At 41.0% G+C, this 15,983-nt stretch overlaps 1 protein-coding gene across 4 annotated transcripts in view; it reads left to right on the top strand.

The window, feature by feature from the left end:
• The window catches only part of GRIA2 (glutamate ionotropic receptor AMPA type subunit 2), a 225,209-nt gene that overhangs the window by 203,281 nt on the left and 5,945 nt on the right, over window positions 1–15,983 (top strand). For all 4 annotated transcript variants that reach the window (XM_040332278.1, XM_040332251.1, XM_040332259.1 and 1 more), the window contains exon 13: window positions 15,805–15,983. This exon is cut by the window's right edge and continues 69 nt beyond it. In XM_040332278.1, the coding sequence (XP_040188212.1) occupies window positions 15,805–15,983 (179 nt within the window). The remainder of the gene's footprint in view (window positions 1–15,804) is intronic.

The raw sequence follows: 15,983 nt of genomic DNA on the forward strand, positions 1-15,983 counted from the left end.
GCTGATTAAAAAATAAATAAATAAATTGCAATAAATATTTTTTTTAAAAATATAAATAAAATGTAAAAAAAAAACACACTGACCCCCCCACCCCAAAAAAAATCACTGTAAAAAAATAATACTGTCACTGTCACATGACATTAAAAAAGTATCAGTAATCGGTATCCGCGAGTACTTGAAAAAAAGTATCGGTACTTGTACTCGGTCTTAAAAAAGTGTATCGGGACAACCCTAGTTTTTACCTATCGGTTAGGTGTCCATCGGTTAAATTTTAAAGCAAGTTCTAATTTTTTTGACCGAAGGTTAACTGACCGATGGGGCCCACACACGATCGGTTTGGACTAAAGGACCGTTTTCATCGGTTTTGACCGATCGTGTGTACGCGGCCTAAGACATAAAAGGGCTATGAAGACTGTAACTGGCAGAATCAACAGGTTGAAAGAATGAAGAATAATAATAAGAAAATAAGAAATAAACAAAGAATAGAGCAGCCGGATGTGCTTCAAAATAAATTACAACTAATCAAAAAAAAAGGGGGGTAGCAATACCATTTTTAAGTTTCAACCGAATGGCACCACATCCTCAAAATCATACAATACATACAAAGAAACCTAAAATAAGCTACATGACTTTTCATGTAAACACCATAAGAGCATACTTTATACACAGCAACATGTTCAATAATTTTGCATGGAACTAACATGCCACAACATTTAACCAAGCGTTTGTGGTTGCAGCATGGTCCAATTGATTTCATTTAGTGAGTTTGACAGGTGGTGCCACCTATCAAAACTCAAGAAGCCAAATTAAATTTGCTGTAGCATGTGTCTTTGTCTGCCTTGTTAGGCTTCCAGTGGCCGGGGGGGGGGGATTTTGGGGGGGTATTGGGTGATAAATGCCTGTGTGAACGAGGCCAAACTGCTTTTGCTGGACAGCTTGGTCTGTTAAAGAAGGTTGAAAAATACAAATAAATACAAATAAAGGCAAAAATCTTAAAAAAGGAAAACAAATGCAGCCATCACGTCTAAGAATTGGTAAACTATTAAATATATATATATATATATATACATGTTATACAAATGTGAAAAGTCCCATAGTATAAATAAACATATTTTAGAATATAATAAAATAAACAATAAAGTCCAAGTTGGTTAATACACCGTGCTGAACAAATGGTGACTTCCAAAGCAATTGTGTTGTGATTGACCATCAGCATCCAATCTATGTGCTTACCAAAAAGCGGTTATAAACAAGCCTGTATATTGTCTTTCTTTAATCCTCCATGTAGATGAGTAGGTATGTCGCCACCAAATCCCAGACTAATCTATCTGAGTCTCTCCAGCTTTCCTGCATTTGCCTATAATGGCTGTGTGCTACTAGGAGATATATTTTCTTAAATATGTATTAATGAGAAAACATAAAAATAAAATAAAGTAACAGAAAGTTAATAAAAATAAAGTGAAATAAAATAAAAATAAATAAATAAAAATGAAAAATAATAATAAAAATAGATTAAAGATACAAATAAAGATAAAAATAAAATAATATTATTTATTTTTTTATTTTATTTCACTTATTTGTATGCTTTTTATTTATCATTTTAAGAACATATGTCTTTCTGTGTAGATCTACTCTTGATGGTGCAAATATAATCATATTGGTATAGTTTTAACTGATTTAATAATGTGTCTGATTGTAACAATAAAATTGTTCAGAGTCTATCCAGGAGTTCCAGTAGAGCCTGTTTAAAATCAATACATAACAGCATTTCCGGTTTGGCTGCTCTAATTAAACGAAGCACTAAGGCTAGAAAGGGAAACTGACACCGTAAGTAAAATGGCGTAAAATACACGTCCGGTAAACAAAATGGTGGAAAACACACTTCCGGTCTGCGATTCAGCCGATTGGTTAAACAATTGTTAAGCCCTGTACACACACTCGGTTTTCTCGGCAGTAGAAAGTCCATGAAAAAACTGAGGGGAAAGCCGAGAACCCAGCAGGAAAACTGCCATGAGAGCTTTGGCCAGGAATCCCGGCCGTATGTATGCTCCATCGGCACTGCCTCGCAGTGTTTCCTATAGGTAAGTAGTAGATCTGCCAGAAAAAAAAAAACACCGGGAATCCCGACAGGAAAATAGAGAGCAGGTTCTCTCTTTTCCTGCCGGGATTCCAGGCTGTTTTCCTGCCGGGATTCCGGGCTGTTTCCCCGCCTGGGAAAACTGCGAGGAAGCATACACACGTCCGGTTTTCCCGGCCATAAGCTCTCCTGGCAGTTTTCCTGACGGGAAAACTGGTCGTGTGTACGAGGCTTTAGGGTAGAAAAACCATTAGCAAGATGGGGGAACCAGCTTTTTGATGACGCATTATTTATGTGAAATGTGTTGAGGCTGGATGTGCAATGCTGACGTAATTTCCTGCTGAATGTACCGCACTGAAAGCAAGGCTTGAACCGCATGCCGACTCCTAGTAGCACACAGCCATTATAGGCAAATACTGGAAAGCTGTGCCGGTCTAAGCCACATATACATAGATTAGTCTGGGATTTGGTGGAGACATACCTACTGACCTATATGGAGGATTAACGGCTTCCCGTCCACGCAATAGCAAATAGCTCCCTCTGCGCCTACCTGCAGGGAGCGCATTGTGATCACGAGTCAATGAGACTCCGGTGATCAGAGATCCCGTCCCCTTACCATGTGATCAGCTGTCAGCCAATTACAGCTGATCTCATTATGTAAACAGAAGATTGTAATTGTTTTTTTCTCCTCACGCTAATAGCATGAGGAGAAAAAAAGCAGATCACAGGCTTCTGTGTAAGGGACATAAGTCCCGAAGAGGAAGAGGCACGGCCACTTCATTCTCGCCCACCAGTGCTGCCTGCCAGTGCTGCCTGCCAGTGCCACCTGCCAGTGCCCACAGTGCATATCAGTGCCACCAACCTGTGCCCACCAGTGTATATCAGTGCCACCTATCAATGCTCACGAGTGCCACCTGGCAATGCCTACCAGTGGAGCCAATCAATGCCTAATCGGTGCCACCTAGCAGTGCTGTCTATCATTGTCACCTACCAGTGTCCATCACTGTCCAACAGTGCCACCCATCAGTGCCCATCACTGCCACATATCAGTGCCTATCAGTGCCACCTATCAATGTCCTTCAGTGTCTCCTATCAGTGCCACCTATCAATGTCCTTCAGTGTCGCCTATCAGTGCCACCCATCAGTGCTACCTCTCAGTGCCACCTTTTAGTGCCAACACTCAGGGCTTGTGTATAACCGCTTTTTGGTAAGCACATATATTGGATGGTGGTGGTCAATCACAACATGATTGCTCTGGATGTCACCATTTGTTCAGCACACTGGATAAACCAACTTGGATTTTTTTTTATTATAATCTAATATATGTTTATTTATACTATGGGACTTTTCACATTTGTATAACATGTTTTTTTTAAAGGAAACAATTAGCACAATAATACACTGTTTTGATGTATATACTTTAGAGCCGGTTCACACTGGGGCGACTTGCGATCCGACTTCATGTCGCCTCATGACGTCCCAAGTCGTGCTGTAGAGAAAAACAATGGAAGTGAATGGGAGCAGTGTTAATACACACGACTCAAGGCGATCCGACTTCAGAAAAGGTTCCTGTACTACTTCAATCCGACTTGTAGGCGATTTGTACCCATTGATTTCAATGGAAGTCGCCTCAGAAGTCGGATCACTGTCTTAACTGAAGCTACTTTCCAGGAAGATAACATACATTTCTCAGGCAAACCCCTCCCTCCCCCCTCCCTCTCCCAGAGCTGATTGTTGTTTTATTGGCCACTGGAATGTCTCCTGTCCTGGAGACGACTTCAAGTCGTGTTGTAAATCTCCCCAGATCGCCCTGTGGTTCATGATCAAGTCGTGTTGGAGTTGCTTCTGAAAGTCGTGCTGGAAGTCGTGTCGCCCTAGTGTGAACCGACTCTTAGGGGCCTGCGCAGCTACACAAACAAAACATTTTTTTACACAGCTTAGTAGATGAGGTGACACTGCTGACTTCCATCATCCAATCATGTGCAAGCAAAAATACAGTTTACTAAAAAAAAATCCTTGTGCATTTCCTTGGGTGTTTTGTGCAAAGTGAATTTTCACCACGTTCAGTAAGCCGAGGGAAAATTGTCTCGTAAAGTATAAATTTCCTTGCAAAGCAAACATCCCATCGCCCTTAGTAGTGGAGAGTGATAGAAGAGACTACTGGGTGCTGTAACAACTCTTTCATCACTTGGTGTGGGACTGTGCAATTGTGTTCAAATCATGGGACAGTCTCACAGGATTTGGGAAGCTTAGGGGGCATGCTTAAAATGCAAAGCAATGTTTTCCATGGAGAGCAGTTTTCTCTAGTGTGTCTTTTCATGAAAATCATACTAGATCAGTTAGTTTTTTTTCTGTGTTTTTTTTTTTTTACTAGATGAAATAGTAGACACTTGGTAAGCAATTCCAAATATTTCGACTGTTTCCCCCAATTTTTTATAAATTACAGTTAGGAAAGGGGGTGCAGATCGCTTCAGTGCAGATTACTATGCCTTTTTTTAATTTAACTACTTTGCGCAGTCATGCTACACTGTACCAAAACAGAATGTTTATCATTTTGTTCCCACAAATAGAGCTTTCTTTTGGTGGTATTTGATCACCTGTGCGGTTTTATTTTTTGCTAAACATATAAAAAAAAGTTTTTTTCTTTTGTTTCTGTTATAAAATGTTGAAAGTAAGTATGTTTTCTCCTTCACTGATGGGCACTGAAAAAGTTGCACTGACGGGCACTGATAAGGCATCACCGATGAGGTGGCACCAATGAGGTGGCACTGATGGACACTGATGGGCACTGGCGATGGGTACTGATAGGCGGCAATGAAGGGCACTGGTAGGCGGCACTGATATGCAGCACTGATAGGCATTGATAGGCGGCACTGATGTGCACTCATGGGTGGCACTGGTGGGCACTGATAGGCGACACTGATGGGTACTGAAAGGCTGCACTGATGGGTACTTATGGACGGCACTGCTAGTGGGCACTGAAGGGCAATGATACGTGGCACTGATGGGCACTGATATGCTTCACTTATAGATGGCACTGATAGGCATCATGGATGGCACTGGCAGGCATTGGGATGGGCACTGATTGGCAGCTGCCTGGGCATTGATTGGCATTTCCCTGGTGGTCTAGGGTGGCATACCTGGTGGTCCAGTGTGGTGGCCATCCCTGGTTGTCCTGGGTGGGCATCTGAGGGGGGGCTGCACTGATAAACAATCAGAACAGACCCCCCTGTCAGGAGAGCAGATTGACACACTGCACCACGATCGCCGCGATGCATGCCCCCCACGGGCTTGCAGTGGCTGTTATCCTGCTGGACGTCATATGGCATCATATAGGCTGGATGAGAAGTGGTTAACATATATAGAATTAGTCTACTAAAAGTACAGTTATCCTTTAAGTTGGCTTCTGAAATTATACATTTATTGGAAACACATTAAATCATTTTTGTTTAGAACACATGGTAGCCATACAATCAATAGTTGTAGGTCATGCCACCAGTTCAAGCAAGGCTTATGATGAACAAGTGTTAAAGGGAATATCAATATAGAAAAAGCAAGCACTTTCAAGAATCTGAGTTGCAAATGTTGTTTTGGAGTGGAAAGCCTACAAATGATAGCCTAAGTCAGGGTTGTCCAAACTTTTTTCAAAGAGGGCCAGATTTGATGAAATGAACATGCGTGAGGGCCGACCATTTTTGCCTGACATTCTTTGAACTATTAAAATTCGCTCTAAGTGTGTTTGTCCGAGGACTAATACACAGCCCAACAAGAATTCTCCTGCCTTTGTGGCTGTGTGGTGAAGAGTTGAGCTTGGGCATGTTATTTGTATCTATCTATCTATCTATCTATAGATATAGATATCTATATAGATATATATCTTTTTTGGCCCCAACGAATCCCTGAGCGCCGCTCAAGACTTAGGATGAGCTCGGGAGTGTTCTTTTATGTATACCTTATTTATCGGTGTATAACACGCGCCTTCACTTTAAGAGGGACATTTCAGGGGGAAAAAACGATTTTAAATAAAGAACTGTGAAGGAAAATAAGGGTCAGTGCCCATCAATGCAGGCTCCCCATTGCCACGAATGCAGCCTCACTATTGCCATCAGTGCAGCCTGATCCATGCCCATTTGCAGCCTCAGAGGGGACAGGGAGGTGGCGGGACGAGCGCTAACAGATTACATGCAGGAGAATCTCCTGTTTTCTCAGCGGCCTCTTTTAATAGCAAGTCCTAAATTCTATGATAGACAGAACAGTCTTCCAATGGCAGCCCAGGAGACAGAACTTCCTAGTACAAATGCCGCTGAGTAAACGCTTGTTATGCCCCCTCCCTGTCCCCTCTGAGGTAGCGCTGATAAATGCAGTATATATCTTTAGTAGCCCGGGGGCCGCAAAAAATATACATATCCAAATTATCAGGGGGGCCACATTAAACCGGAACAAGGGCCGCATTCTGCCCGTGGGCTGCACTTTGGACATGCCTGGCCTAAGTAATGTCCAATAAACTTAAAGAAATGCCAACATTACCATAATGATAACATCAAACACTGAGATATTAAGTACAATTTTTGTAGTGATTATTGGAAAATAGCAGTGACAAGTAACTCTTATGTGACCTTGTGAACAAAAGGACAAAATGTGCTAATTGTAAATATGAAGTCTAATTATAAGGAACTGTACCATCTAATGATACAGTATGGCTATTAATAAAAGCAATGTCAAATATCACTGCAGATCTGTGCACATATGTCTGTAAATTAATGAAAAGCTATTTCTCAGCCTTTCCATTACTGTTCTAAAGATTTGTTCAGTTAGAACTTAGCTGAAACATGTTCACAGACAGCAGTAATAACTTAACAGAGTTGCTAACCCTGTTTTGCCATGACAAAGTGGTTTTGCTGCTGTTTTTGAATCTATTCTAGAGATTTCTCTTCATTTTAGGATCCTCTGAAAGGCAGGGATACCGGGTAGCTGATAGTAATAAAAACCTGACCTGAATTTCTCAGTTATATCCAAAAGAAAAATGAAAAAACAAAGTTTTGTCTGAAGTCTGTTCAGAACATTCAGTGTATTGAGCCAAGCCCACCTTATTGTTCCCTTAAACCAAAAAGCCTTGACAACCTTGAATATTTTATGTAGCAAGGCTACAGACATTGTGGTTCTTCCTTTCAAATAAAATGCCAATGTTGATGTCTCAATGTAGCTTGCATTATTTAATTTGTAGAATTTTTTTTATCAGTGGGATATTGGAGTTGTGGGAAGCAAGGGCCGTTCCAGTGCTACTTCACAGTTTAAATTGAAGTAAAGATTCACTTTATGATGGGCATGGTAAATGACAGATGCAGAAAATGTGAATGAGCTTGCTCCATCCACACTTTCTGGTATGGCATTGTACGCATATATGTTGGGGTGGAGGAGATGAGGAGCAAAGTACCCTCTCCTTTTCACACTTACATTTTCATTGGAAGTTACTATTCAGCCCTAGTGCAATGAACTGAATCCGCCTGTAGGAGAGGCCTGAAAGGGTGCAGAAAACAGTCAGTCAGTATGTGTAAGGTGTAGTGTGGAACGGTAACAGGTTTGCGAGGATTAGAGGCTTTTGATCAGCTGAGACCCTGCCGCCCTTGCAACCTTTCAGGACCCCTGGAACAGGCAGGGACTTCAAAATCCTGTTAAGGGATGAGTGTTGTCTCTCTTTCTCTGTATATATACGCTAAATTACCAAAAGTATTGGAACTCCTGCCTTTACGCACATTACAAACTTTAATGGCATCCCAATTTTAGTCTGTAGGGTTCAATATTAAGTTGGCCCACCCTTTTGCAGCTATAACAGCTTCAACTCTTCTGGGAAGGCTGTCCACAAGGTTTAGGAGTGTGTCTATGGGAATGTTTGACCATTCTTCCAGAAGCGCATTTGTGAGGTCAGGCACTGACGTTCGATGAGAAGGCCTGGCTCCAAGTCTCCACTCGCTCATCCTTGTCTTTATGGACCTTACTTCGTGCACTGGTCCAAATTATTTGGTTGAGGGTGGGTTATGGTGTAGGGTTGTTTTATAGGGTTTTGTACTTGGCCCCATAGTTACAATAAACAGAACTCTTAAGGCATCTGCATACCAAGACAGTTTGGACAATTTCATGCTCCCAACTTTGTGGGGACAGTTTGGGGATGGTCCCTTCCTGTTTCAACATGACTGCGCACCAGTGCACAAAGCAAGGTCCGTAAAGACATGGATGAGTGATTTGGGGTGGAGGAACTTGTCTGGCCCACACCAAGTTCTGACCTTAACCCGAAAGAACACCTATGGGATGAATTAGAGCGGAGACTGCGAGCCAGGCGTTCTCGTCCAACATCAGTGCCTGATCTCACAAATGTGCATCTGGAAGAATGGTTATACATTCCCATAGACACACTTCTAAACCTTGTGGACAGCCTTCCCAGAAGAGTTGAAGCTGTTATAGCTGCAAAGGGTGGGCCAACTCAATATTGAACCCTACAGACTAAGACAGGGATGCCATTAAAGATCATGCACGCGTATAGTCAGGCGCCCCAATACTTTTGGAAATATAGTGTATATACTGTATATATACAGTATATATATATATATATATATACATATATACGACATGGGAACTTTTCATGGATTGTACACAGGATCGTTATCCCTTATGAGAAGTGCATATGTAGTATTGTCCATAATTCTAGATTCATTTAAATAGGGTACCAATGTGTCATGCGCCTTCATTCTGTAGAGTTTTTAGAATATATTTTGTACTTTCTTCACAGACATGCAATGTACTGTGTAGGTTTATAACTTACTAATAAGGTTATAATTATATTTACAAAAAAGATGGCACATATTTGCTGAACAATGAACTGTTCAAAATGTGTGTCTGTTTCTATGATATCTAACAAGCTTCTCAGAAGCAGTGAGTGTGACTTGCCCTATATACGAGAGAGAACTTAAATACTTTCTATGTGATTGACTTACCTTACCATCTGACATGGCATTGCCTTATTATGACCCAGGCTCTTCTAAATGTGTTGTGAATATATCTATTGCTAAGCATTTCTCTTGTTCCCTGGGCTGAGTTCGGATTTCAGCATATTTACAAAATATATTAAACTATGGGGGATAGCATTCTCATCTTGCTGTATCTAACATTGTTATATGGGTAGTAGAATTTTTTATTTTTTTTCGTTTTTTACTCATCAATATAGTAATGACTTTGATTCACTACTCAAAATGGTAATGTTAGGTTGTATGCCTAATTGGTTGCATTTGTTCTCTCATGATCTGAGACGAGCCAAGGAGGATAGCATTAGTGGTCCATCTCTATGTGGGAGCTGATAAAGTCAATAAAAAGTTGCTCAATAGTTTTTTTAACTTAATGTATATTTACTGTACATAATAGGCAATGCATTGTATACAAAACAAACAGACAATTTATGCTTATCCATGGCACCCATCTACCATCAGTATAGTGACATATTTAATTTAAAAACAAATGTAAAATCCTATTAAAGTCGTTAAAGTAAAACTCCAGTCAAAAAGCTAAATAATCAGCTAATACATACATGTATGTTTACTGTTTTACCTGCCAAATCAGTTGTTCCGTTAGACTGATGTGGCTTTCACAACTCTGCCACACTTTAGAGACAGAAACATAGAATAATAAGGGCAGCGCACAAATGGATGTGCAGTACAAGTATATTTTTAATTGCTTCAATTTGAAGCAACATAAAACAACATAATGTTTTGGGTGCCTAAGCACATAAGCGCATAAGGTCTTAAAAGATGTATAAACTGGTATCAAATGAATTTCCAGGTTTAGAGCTTCAACAGCTGATAATATAGATGTGACATCTATCTTAACGGCTATTGAAATTTTTAACCTGGAAGTACCGTATGTACTCGAGTATAAGCCGATCCGAATATAAGCAGAGGCACCTAATTTTACCACAAAAACTGGGAAAACATATTGACTCGAGTATAAGCCTAGGGTGTCCATCTGCATGTCTCACTGTGCCTCACGTTGCCTCACTGTGTCCATGTGCATGCCTCACTGTGTCCATGCCTCACTGTGCCCATGCCTCACTGTGCCCATGCCTCACTGTGCCCATGACTAGACTGACGTGACTAGAGTATAAGCCGAGGGGGGCATTTTCAGCACAAAAAAATCAGCTTATACTCTAAGATAAAGAGTAATCTAATGTTGCTAGTATTCCACTAATAAATTCTTTCAAGTCCTATGATTTTATGATGCATTTTAATTCTATTAAGACAATTTATTATATCAATTTTACTTTCAATCTCATTTAATATATTTAACATAAGAGAATATGTCACCTGGTTTTCTTTAGGTTTTGTTTAAAATAAAACATTTATTTTTCTCCTGCATATGAGATTATGAAAGTATCATATCTCTTATGTGCCTTAAGAAGAACTTATTTTTTTTTGTTAAAATAAGAAGAAATAAAAAAAGCACCATTTGCTTCAATGCTAATCTGATCTATAGCTGTCCCGAACAGTAATATCTGCCATTAGATGCCACTAGTCTTCTAGGTTCAGTGATGACCAGTAGGGATAAGCTTTGTGTTCGATGCGAACGTATGTTCGACTCGAACATTGTCTGTTCGTACGTTCGACGAATTTCGAACAAAATTGGTCGTTCGCGTCAAATTCGAGTGACGCGCAATGGCCCATAATTCACTGCGGCATTGCGCGCTGATGATTGGTCAAGCATGCACCATGACCCTGCATGCTTGGCCAATCACAGCGCACAAAAAACGAAGAACCATAATTGGCCAAAGCCAGAGTGGCTTTGGCCAATTATGGCTCAGGGGGTTTAGTACACGCCCCACACTATATAAGGCCGCCTGCAAGGCGGCCGTGTGTAGTGTGTTGCGGCGTTGTTAAAGAAAAGAAGTCAGTCAGTCAGTTAGAGAGAGAGAGATAGAGAGAGACACAGTGTCTTTTCTACCAGATAGATAGATAGATAGATAGATAGATAGATAGATAGATAGATAGATAGAGCAGGCAGGCTAGTCAGTTTAGTTAAATTTACAGTGTGTAGAGGATATATATACATCCTAGGAGTTGTACATATATTTATACACTGTGGCCCGGATTCACGTAGAAGCGCGTATCTTTGTGCGGGCATAACATATCCTATTTACGTTACGCCTCCGCAACTTTGACAGGCAAGTGCCGTATTCTCAAACCAAAGTTGCGGCGGCGTAGCGCAAATAGACCGGCGTAAGCCCGCCTAATTCAAATGTGGTAGATGTGGGCATGCGCCGTCCATGAAAGTATCCCAGTGCGCATGCTCCAAATTAACCCGCAAGAAGCCAATGCTTTCGACGTGAACGTAAGTGACGCACAGCCCTATTCGCGAACGACTTACGCAAGCGACGTCAAATTTTCAAAATTTGACGCGGGAACGACGTCCATACTTAACATTGGTATGCCTCATGTACGCCTCATATAGGAGGGGTAACTTTACGCCGGGAAAAGCCTAACGTAAACGGCGTATCTGTACTGTGTCGGCCGGGCGTACGTTCGTGAATTGGCGTATCTAGCTGCTTTACATATTAATAGGCGTAAATCAGCGTACACGCCCCTAGCGGCCAGCGTAAACTCATGCTATTTTTTTCAATGATTTTTATCCATATTGCAGGGACCAAACATTACATTAAATTACAGTATTAAATTATTTTTTTCTGAGAGTAATCTCATGTTGTGCAGGGACATTTCTAAACACGTGCCACTACTATAGACACCCAGCAGGTACGATATTTAAAGGAATTTTTTTTTTTTTTTTCACTTGCATCATTAAAATCGCTGCTCCACAAAAAACTATTTTTTAAAAGTTTTTTTTCCATTGATACATATTCCCTGGGGCAAGACCCGGTTTCTCAACGACGTTTTCCAAGAATAACTTGAATATTGTGCTTTAAAATGAGCACTTTTGAATTCCAACGTTCGAGTCCCATAGACTTTAATGGGGTTCTAAATGTTCGCGCGAACGTTCGGTCCGTTCGAAAGTTCTGGTGCGAACCGAACGCTATGTTCGGCTCACCCCTAATGACCAGCATCATTTTGCCCACTTCCAAGTCCAAGCTGTCATTGACACATCCATTGAAGTTGCGCCATCATTTCAGTTTGGGTTCAGATTACTACTGAACTGAAGGCTGCTCACATGTCATTATGTGTGCATTGTTCAGTGCAGGAGTAAGAACCGGCCATTCACTCCCCATTCCAGCCCACCACTGCTACAAGGGAAGAGGAAGAACCTGTGAAGTCAATGGGCCTGCCAGGGAGGAGCGGAAGTATCTTAAACTGAAGTTCTGCTTTAAATACTGGTAATAATGAGGCACATTTATTCACATCTCACTGAGTGTAGAGGAAGCCATGCTGTCCTAGGATGTATATTCAGACATCATTACAAAGACATATTCAGAGAACTGGAGAAAGATTATACACACACCAAGAGCAACCCTATAGATTGCTCATTTCCTTTCAGAGAAGAAAATGGGTAGTTCAGGAAGACTGTTTAACTGTTGCTATACTATTATTTGTACCACTTAAAATTTAAACCTGATAAAGGCTTATCTTCACAATGCTGAGCTTTTTTATAACCAACCTTCCTGCTGATGTGGGTGTAAAAAGGGTAGCCGACAAGGAATTTAGGAAACATTTTCATAAAGGAAAAATGTGGTCCACTGTAATTCATTCCACCAAGTGTTTTCCGTTCTTTAAAGTGAACCATTCATGAAAAAAGAAAGGTCAATTTTACTCACAACTTACAAATGGCTTTATTTTCTTTAAAAAAATAAAAGAAAGTTGGTATAAAAAAAAAGTCTCTGCCCAGCTTCATGAGGTACAGATAACATCACCATGTTTCCCAGGTTAACTGGGTGGTTCCTGTAAGAATGTGTTACTGCAATGGGCTAGAATGTTTTCTCATTGGGTTTTAAATGCTCAGTTCTCCTGCAAGTCAGCGATAAGGTACAGTGATGTCATCCAGGCCTCCTGGTTTCCTTTAAAAGACTGACCAAGCAAAGTATTTTCTTTTCTTTTTTTTATTTGGGCACAAACTTTATTCTGCAATGATTTTACAGCCATTTGTATTGGGGGCTGCGAGTTAAGGCCTACCTTAAGTACTTACGCTACTAATATAATTCTGAAATATAGATACACAGTGAGGGATATTTACTAACACTGGTTAACACATAATCTGGTGCAGCTGTACATAGTAACCAAGCAGCTTCCAGGTTTTATTGTCAAAGCTTAACTACCTCCTGCCCACTGTATTGTGAAATGATGGGCACACAGCAGCTCTCTAATTCTGGGATGACGTCATATGTGGTGATTGGTGGTATGCTCTGTCCATGGGACATGGCACATCACGATCTTGGTAAAGAGCGGATGATTAGGCTCTTTACCAGTGTGATCAGCTGTGTCCAATCACAGCTGATCACATGTGAACAAGGAAATGCCGGTTATCAGCATTCCTCTCCCCACCGCTGTCAGTAGGAGAGCCGATCGGCAGCATTTCCGCACAGGGGAGATCTACACAGAAAATCAGTGCCCTGATAATCAATGCAGCCCCAACAGTGCCCAGCAGTGATTCCAGTCAGTGCCCGCAGTGATGACAGTCAGTGTCCAGCAGTGCAGTGCCCATCAGTGATGTCAGTCAGTGCTAATTTTCAGTGCCTATCAGTGCCTGCTCATCAGTGCCATCCGTCAGTCCCCATCAGTGGTTCCCATCAGTTCCACGAATCAGTATCCATCAGTGCTGCCTATCCATGCCACACATCAGTGTTCATCAGTGCCACTTATCAGTGCCCATCAGTGCTGCCTATCAGTGCTCATCAGTGCAGCATATCAGTGCCACTTATAGTGCCTCCTTATTAGTGACACCTCATCAGTGCCATTCAGTGCCGTCCCATCATGATTTATAAAGATCTGTTTTACTAATAGGAAATACACAAGAGCAGGTTTGCCTGAGAGCATGGATAATTTGAGGTCTTGAAAACGCATGTTCAATTCATACCAAGCAGTCATTGGCTGGAATGTTCTTTTTTTTATTTTTATTTTTATTTATTGAGACTTGGCAAGATAAACAATTTGCAGTCAGGCAATCTTTTTTAAAAGACAGAGGGATTTGTAGATCATAGATAACGTTTGTGAAGATATTTGACATACAGAGCAAGTATTCATTGTCCGGTGGATTTTTCTGAAACCAAGCCTTAATCAAAAATCCTTAGGTTCATCCAACATGTAAAGGAATGACAGTAACCATAAGTCACCTGTGGGGTGAGTAAGGCAGAGGCCCTGCAGAAAAAGTTCTGCATTTTTTTCAAAAAATTAGGAGGGAGGTGATAGACTTGAGAATACAGCTTAGTAGGAGAGGAAAAAATTGAAAAAAAGGGTAGGGGGAGAGAAGGTAGTTGAAGGGGAGGTTGGAAGGGTGGGGAGAGAAAAGGGAAGGCACCTGTTGATAGGAAATGCATCATCCCTAAGGGGACAGGGATACAGATTAAGGCGTCTGACAGGAGATTCTGATATCTCTCGGAGTACTTAAATTGTGCCCAGTAAAACCATGTCTTACGAAAACAGGCTTCTTGCCTATGGCCATGAGGTCTTCCATATGCATAAGATCATTCTCTTAACCAATCCATTCCCAATTGTGGGTGGAAGTGGGGATTTCTACCATGCTGGAATGCGCTCCCTGACTGCATTATTGAGGTGCCTCACCAAAGAGTGGGGATATTTGCTCGTAGACAATAAGCTGAGCTGTAGTAAGCATGCAGCTGGATCTTGTTTGAGAGTGAGGCCTGTGAGTTCTTGTATTAGGGCACAGTTACCCTGCGAGAAGGGGTGAATCTGTGGACACAACCAGAAAATTTTGAGTAGTGTGCCTCTCCAACAATTGGAGTCCATATTGAGAATTATACATTGTAACCCTTTTGGGACCCTATACCACCTCAAGAGTATCATATAACCAGATTCCTGCAGTCATGATGAGATGGATAATTTGTGTGTAAAGAAGAAGATAAATTCTCTCTGTTCTGGGACCAAATTCCATTCAGGTTGTGCTACCATTCAGTTTTGAATGAAGCAGTGTAGTTTTCAGGGGGAGAAACCAGCATGAAATAAGCAGTAGATAGATTGGGCATAAGGCGGCACAGTTATTTTCAAAAGGAATAGGAGTCGAGGAAGGAACTAGTTTAGACTTTGTAGAAAGAAAATAGTGTCAGATTTGGGTGGCCTGCCAGATCAGCAAAAGCAGAGACAGCATATTTCATAATTCACACATCATCATTTCAGGAGCGGACTTCCAACCCGCTGAATTGTTTTTAACCTTGGATTGAAACAGCAATAAAGAAGATAAAAAGCCATGATGGCTCCGTATTTTTTACTCGTAGATATTGTCATGAAGTGCAACATGAATATAGAGGAGGTGGAAATAGTCTCTTTAGCATTCTTTCATTGCAGAAAAATCTGTTTGGAGCCTCCCTCTGTGTGTTCCACACAGTCCAATATTTATTTATTTTTTATAACAAATAAGCCACAGGTACACTATCACAGTAACAAGCATCTCTTTGAGCATCACATGTGCATAGTAAATATTGAAAATTAAGCGCAAATAAAGGCCAAGATAATTATAATTGTATGACATCTTAGCCAATAGCTTGTAATTTGGTTTATATTTTCTTGCAGAGGTCAAAAATTGCTGTGTTTGATAAAATGTGGACCTATATGAAAAGTGCTGAGCCATCTGTATTTGTGAAGACCACAGCAGAGGGAGTAGCCCGGGTACGGAAGTCCAAAGGAAAATATGCCTACTTGCTGGAATCCACCATGAACGAATACATCGAACAAAGAAAACCATGCGACAC

This window comes from Rana temporaria, chromosome 1, assembly GCF_905171775.1.
Source record: "Rana temporaria chromosome 1, aRanTem1.1, whole genome shotgun sequence".
NCBI lineage: Eukaryota > Metazoa > Chordata > Amphibia > Anura > Ranidae > Rana > Rana temporaria.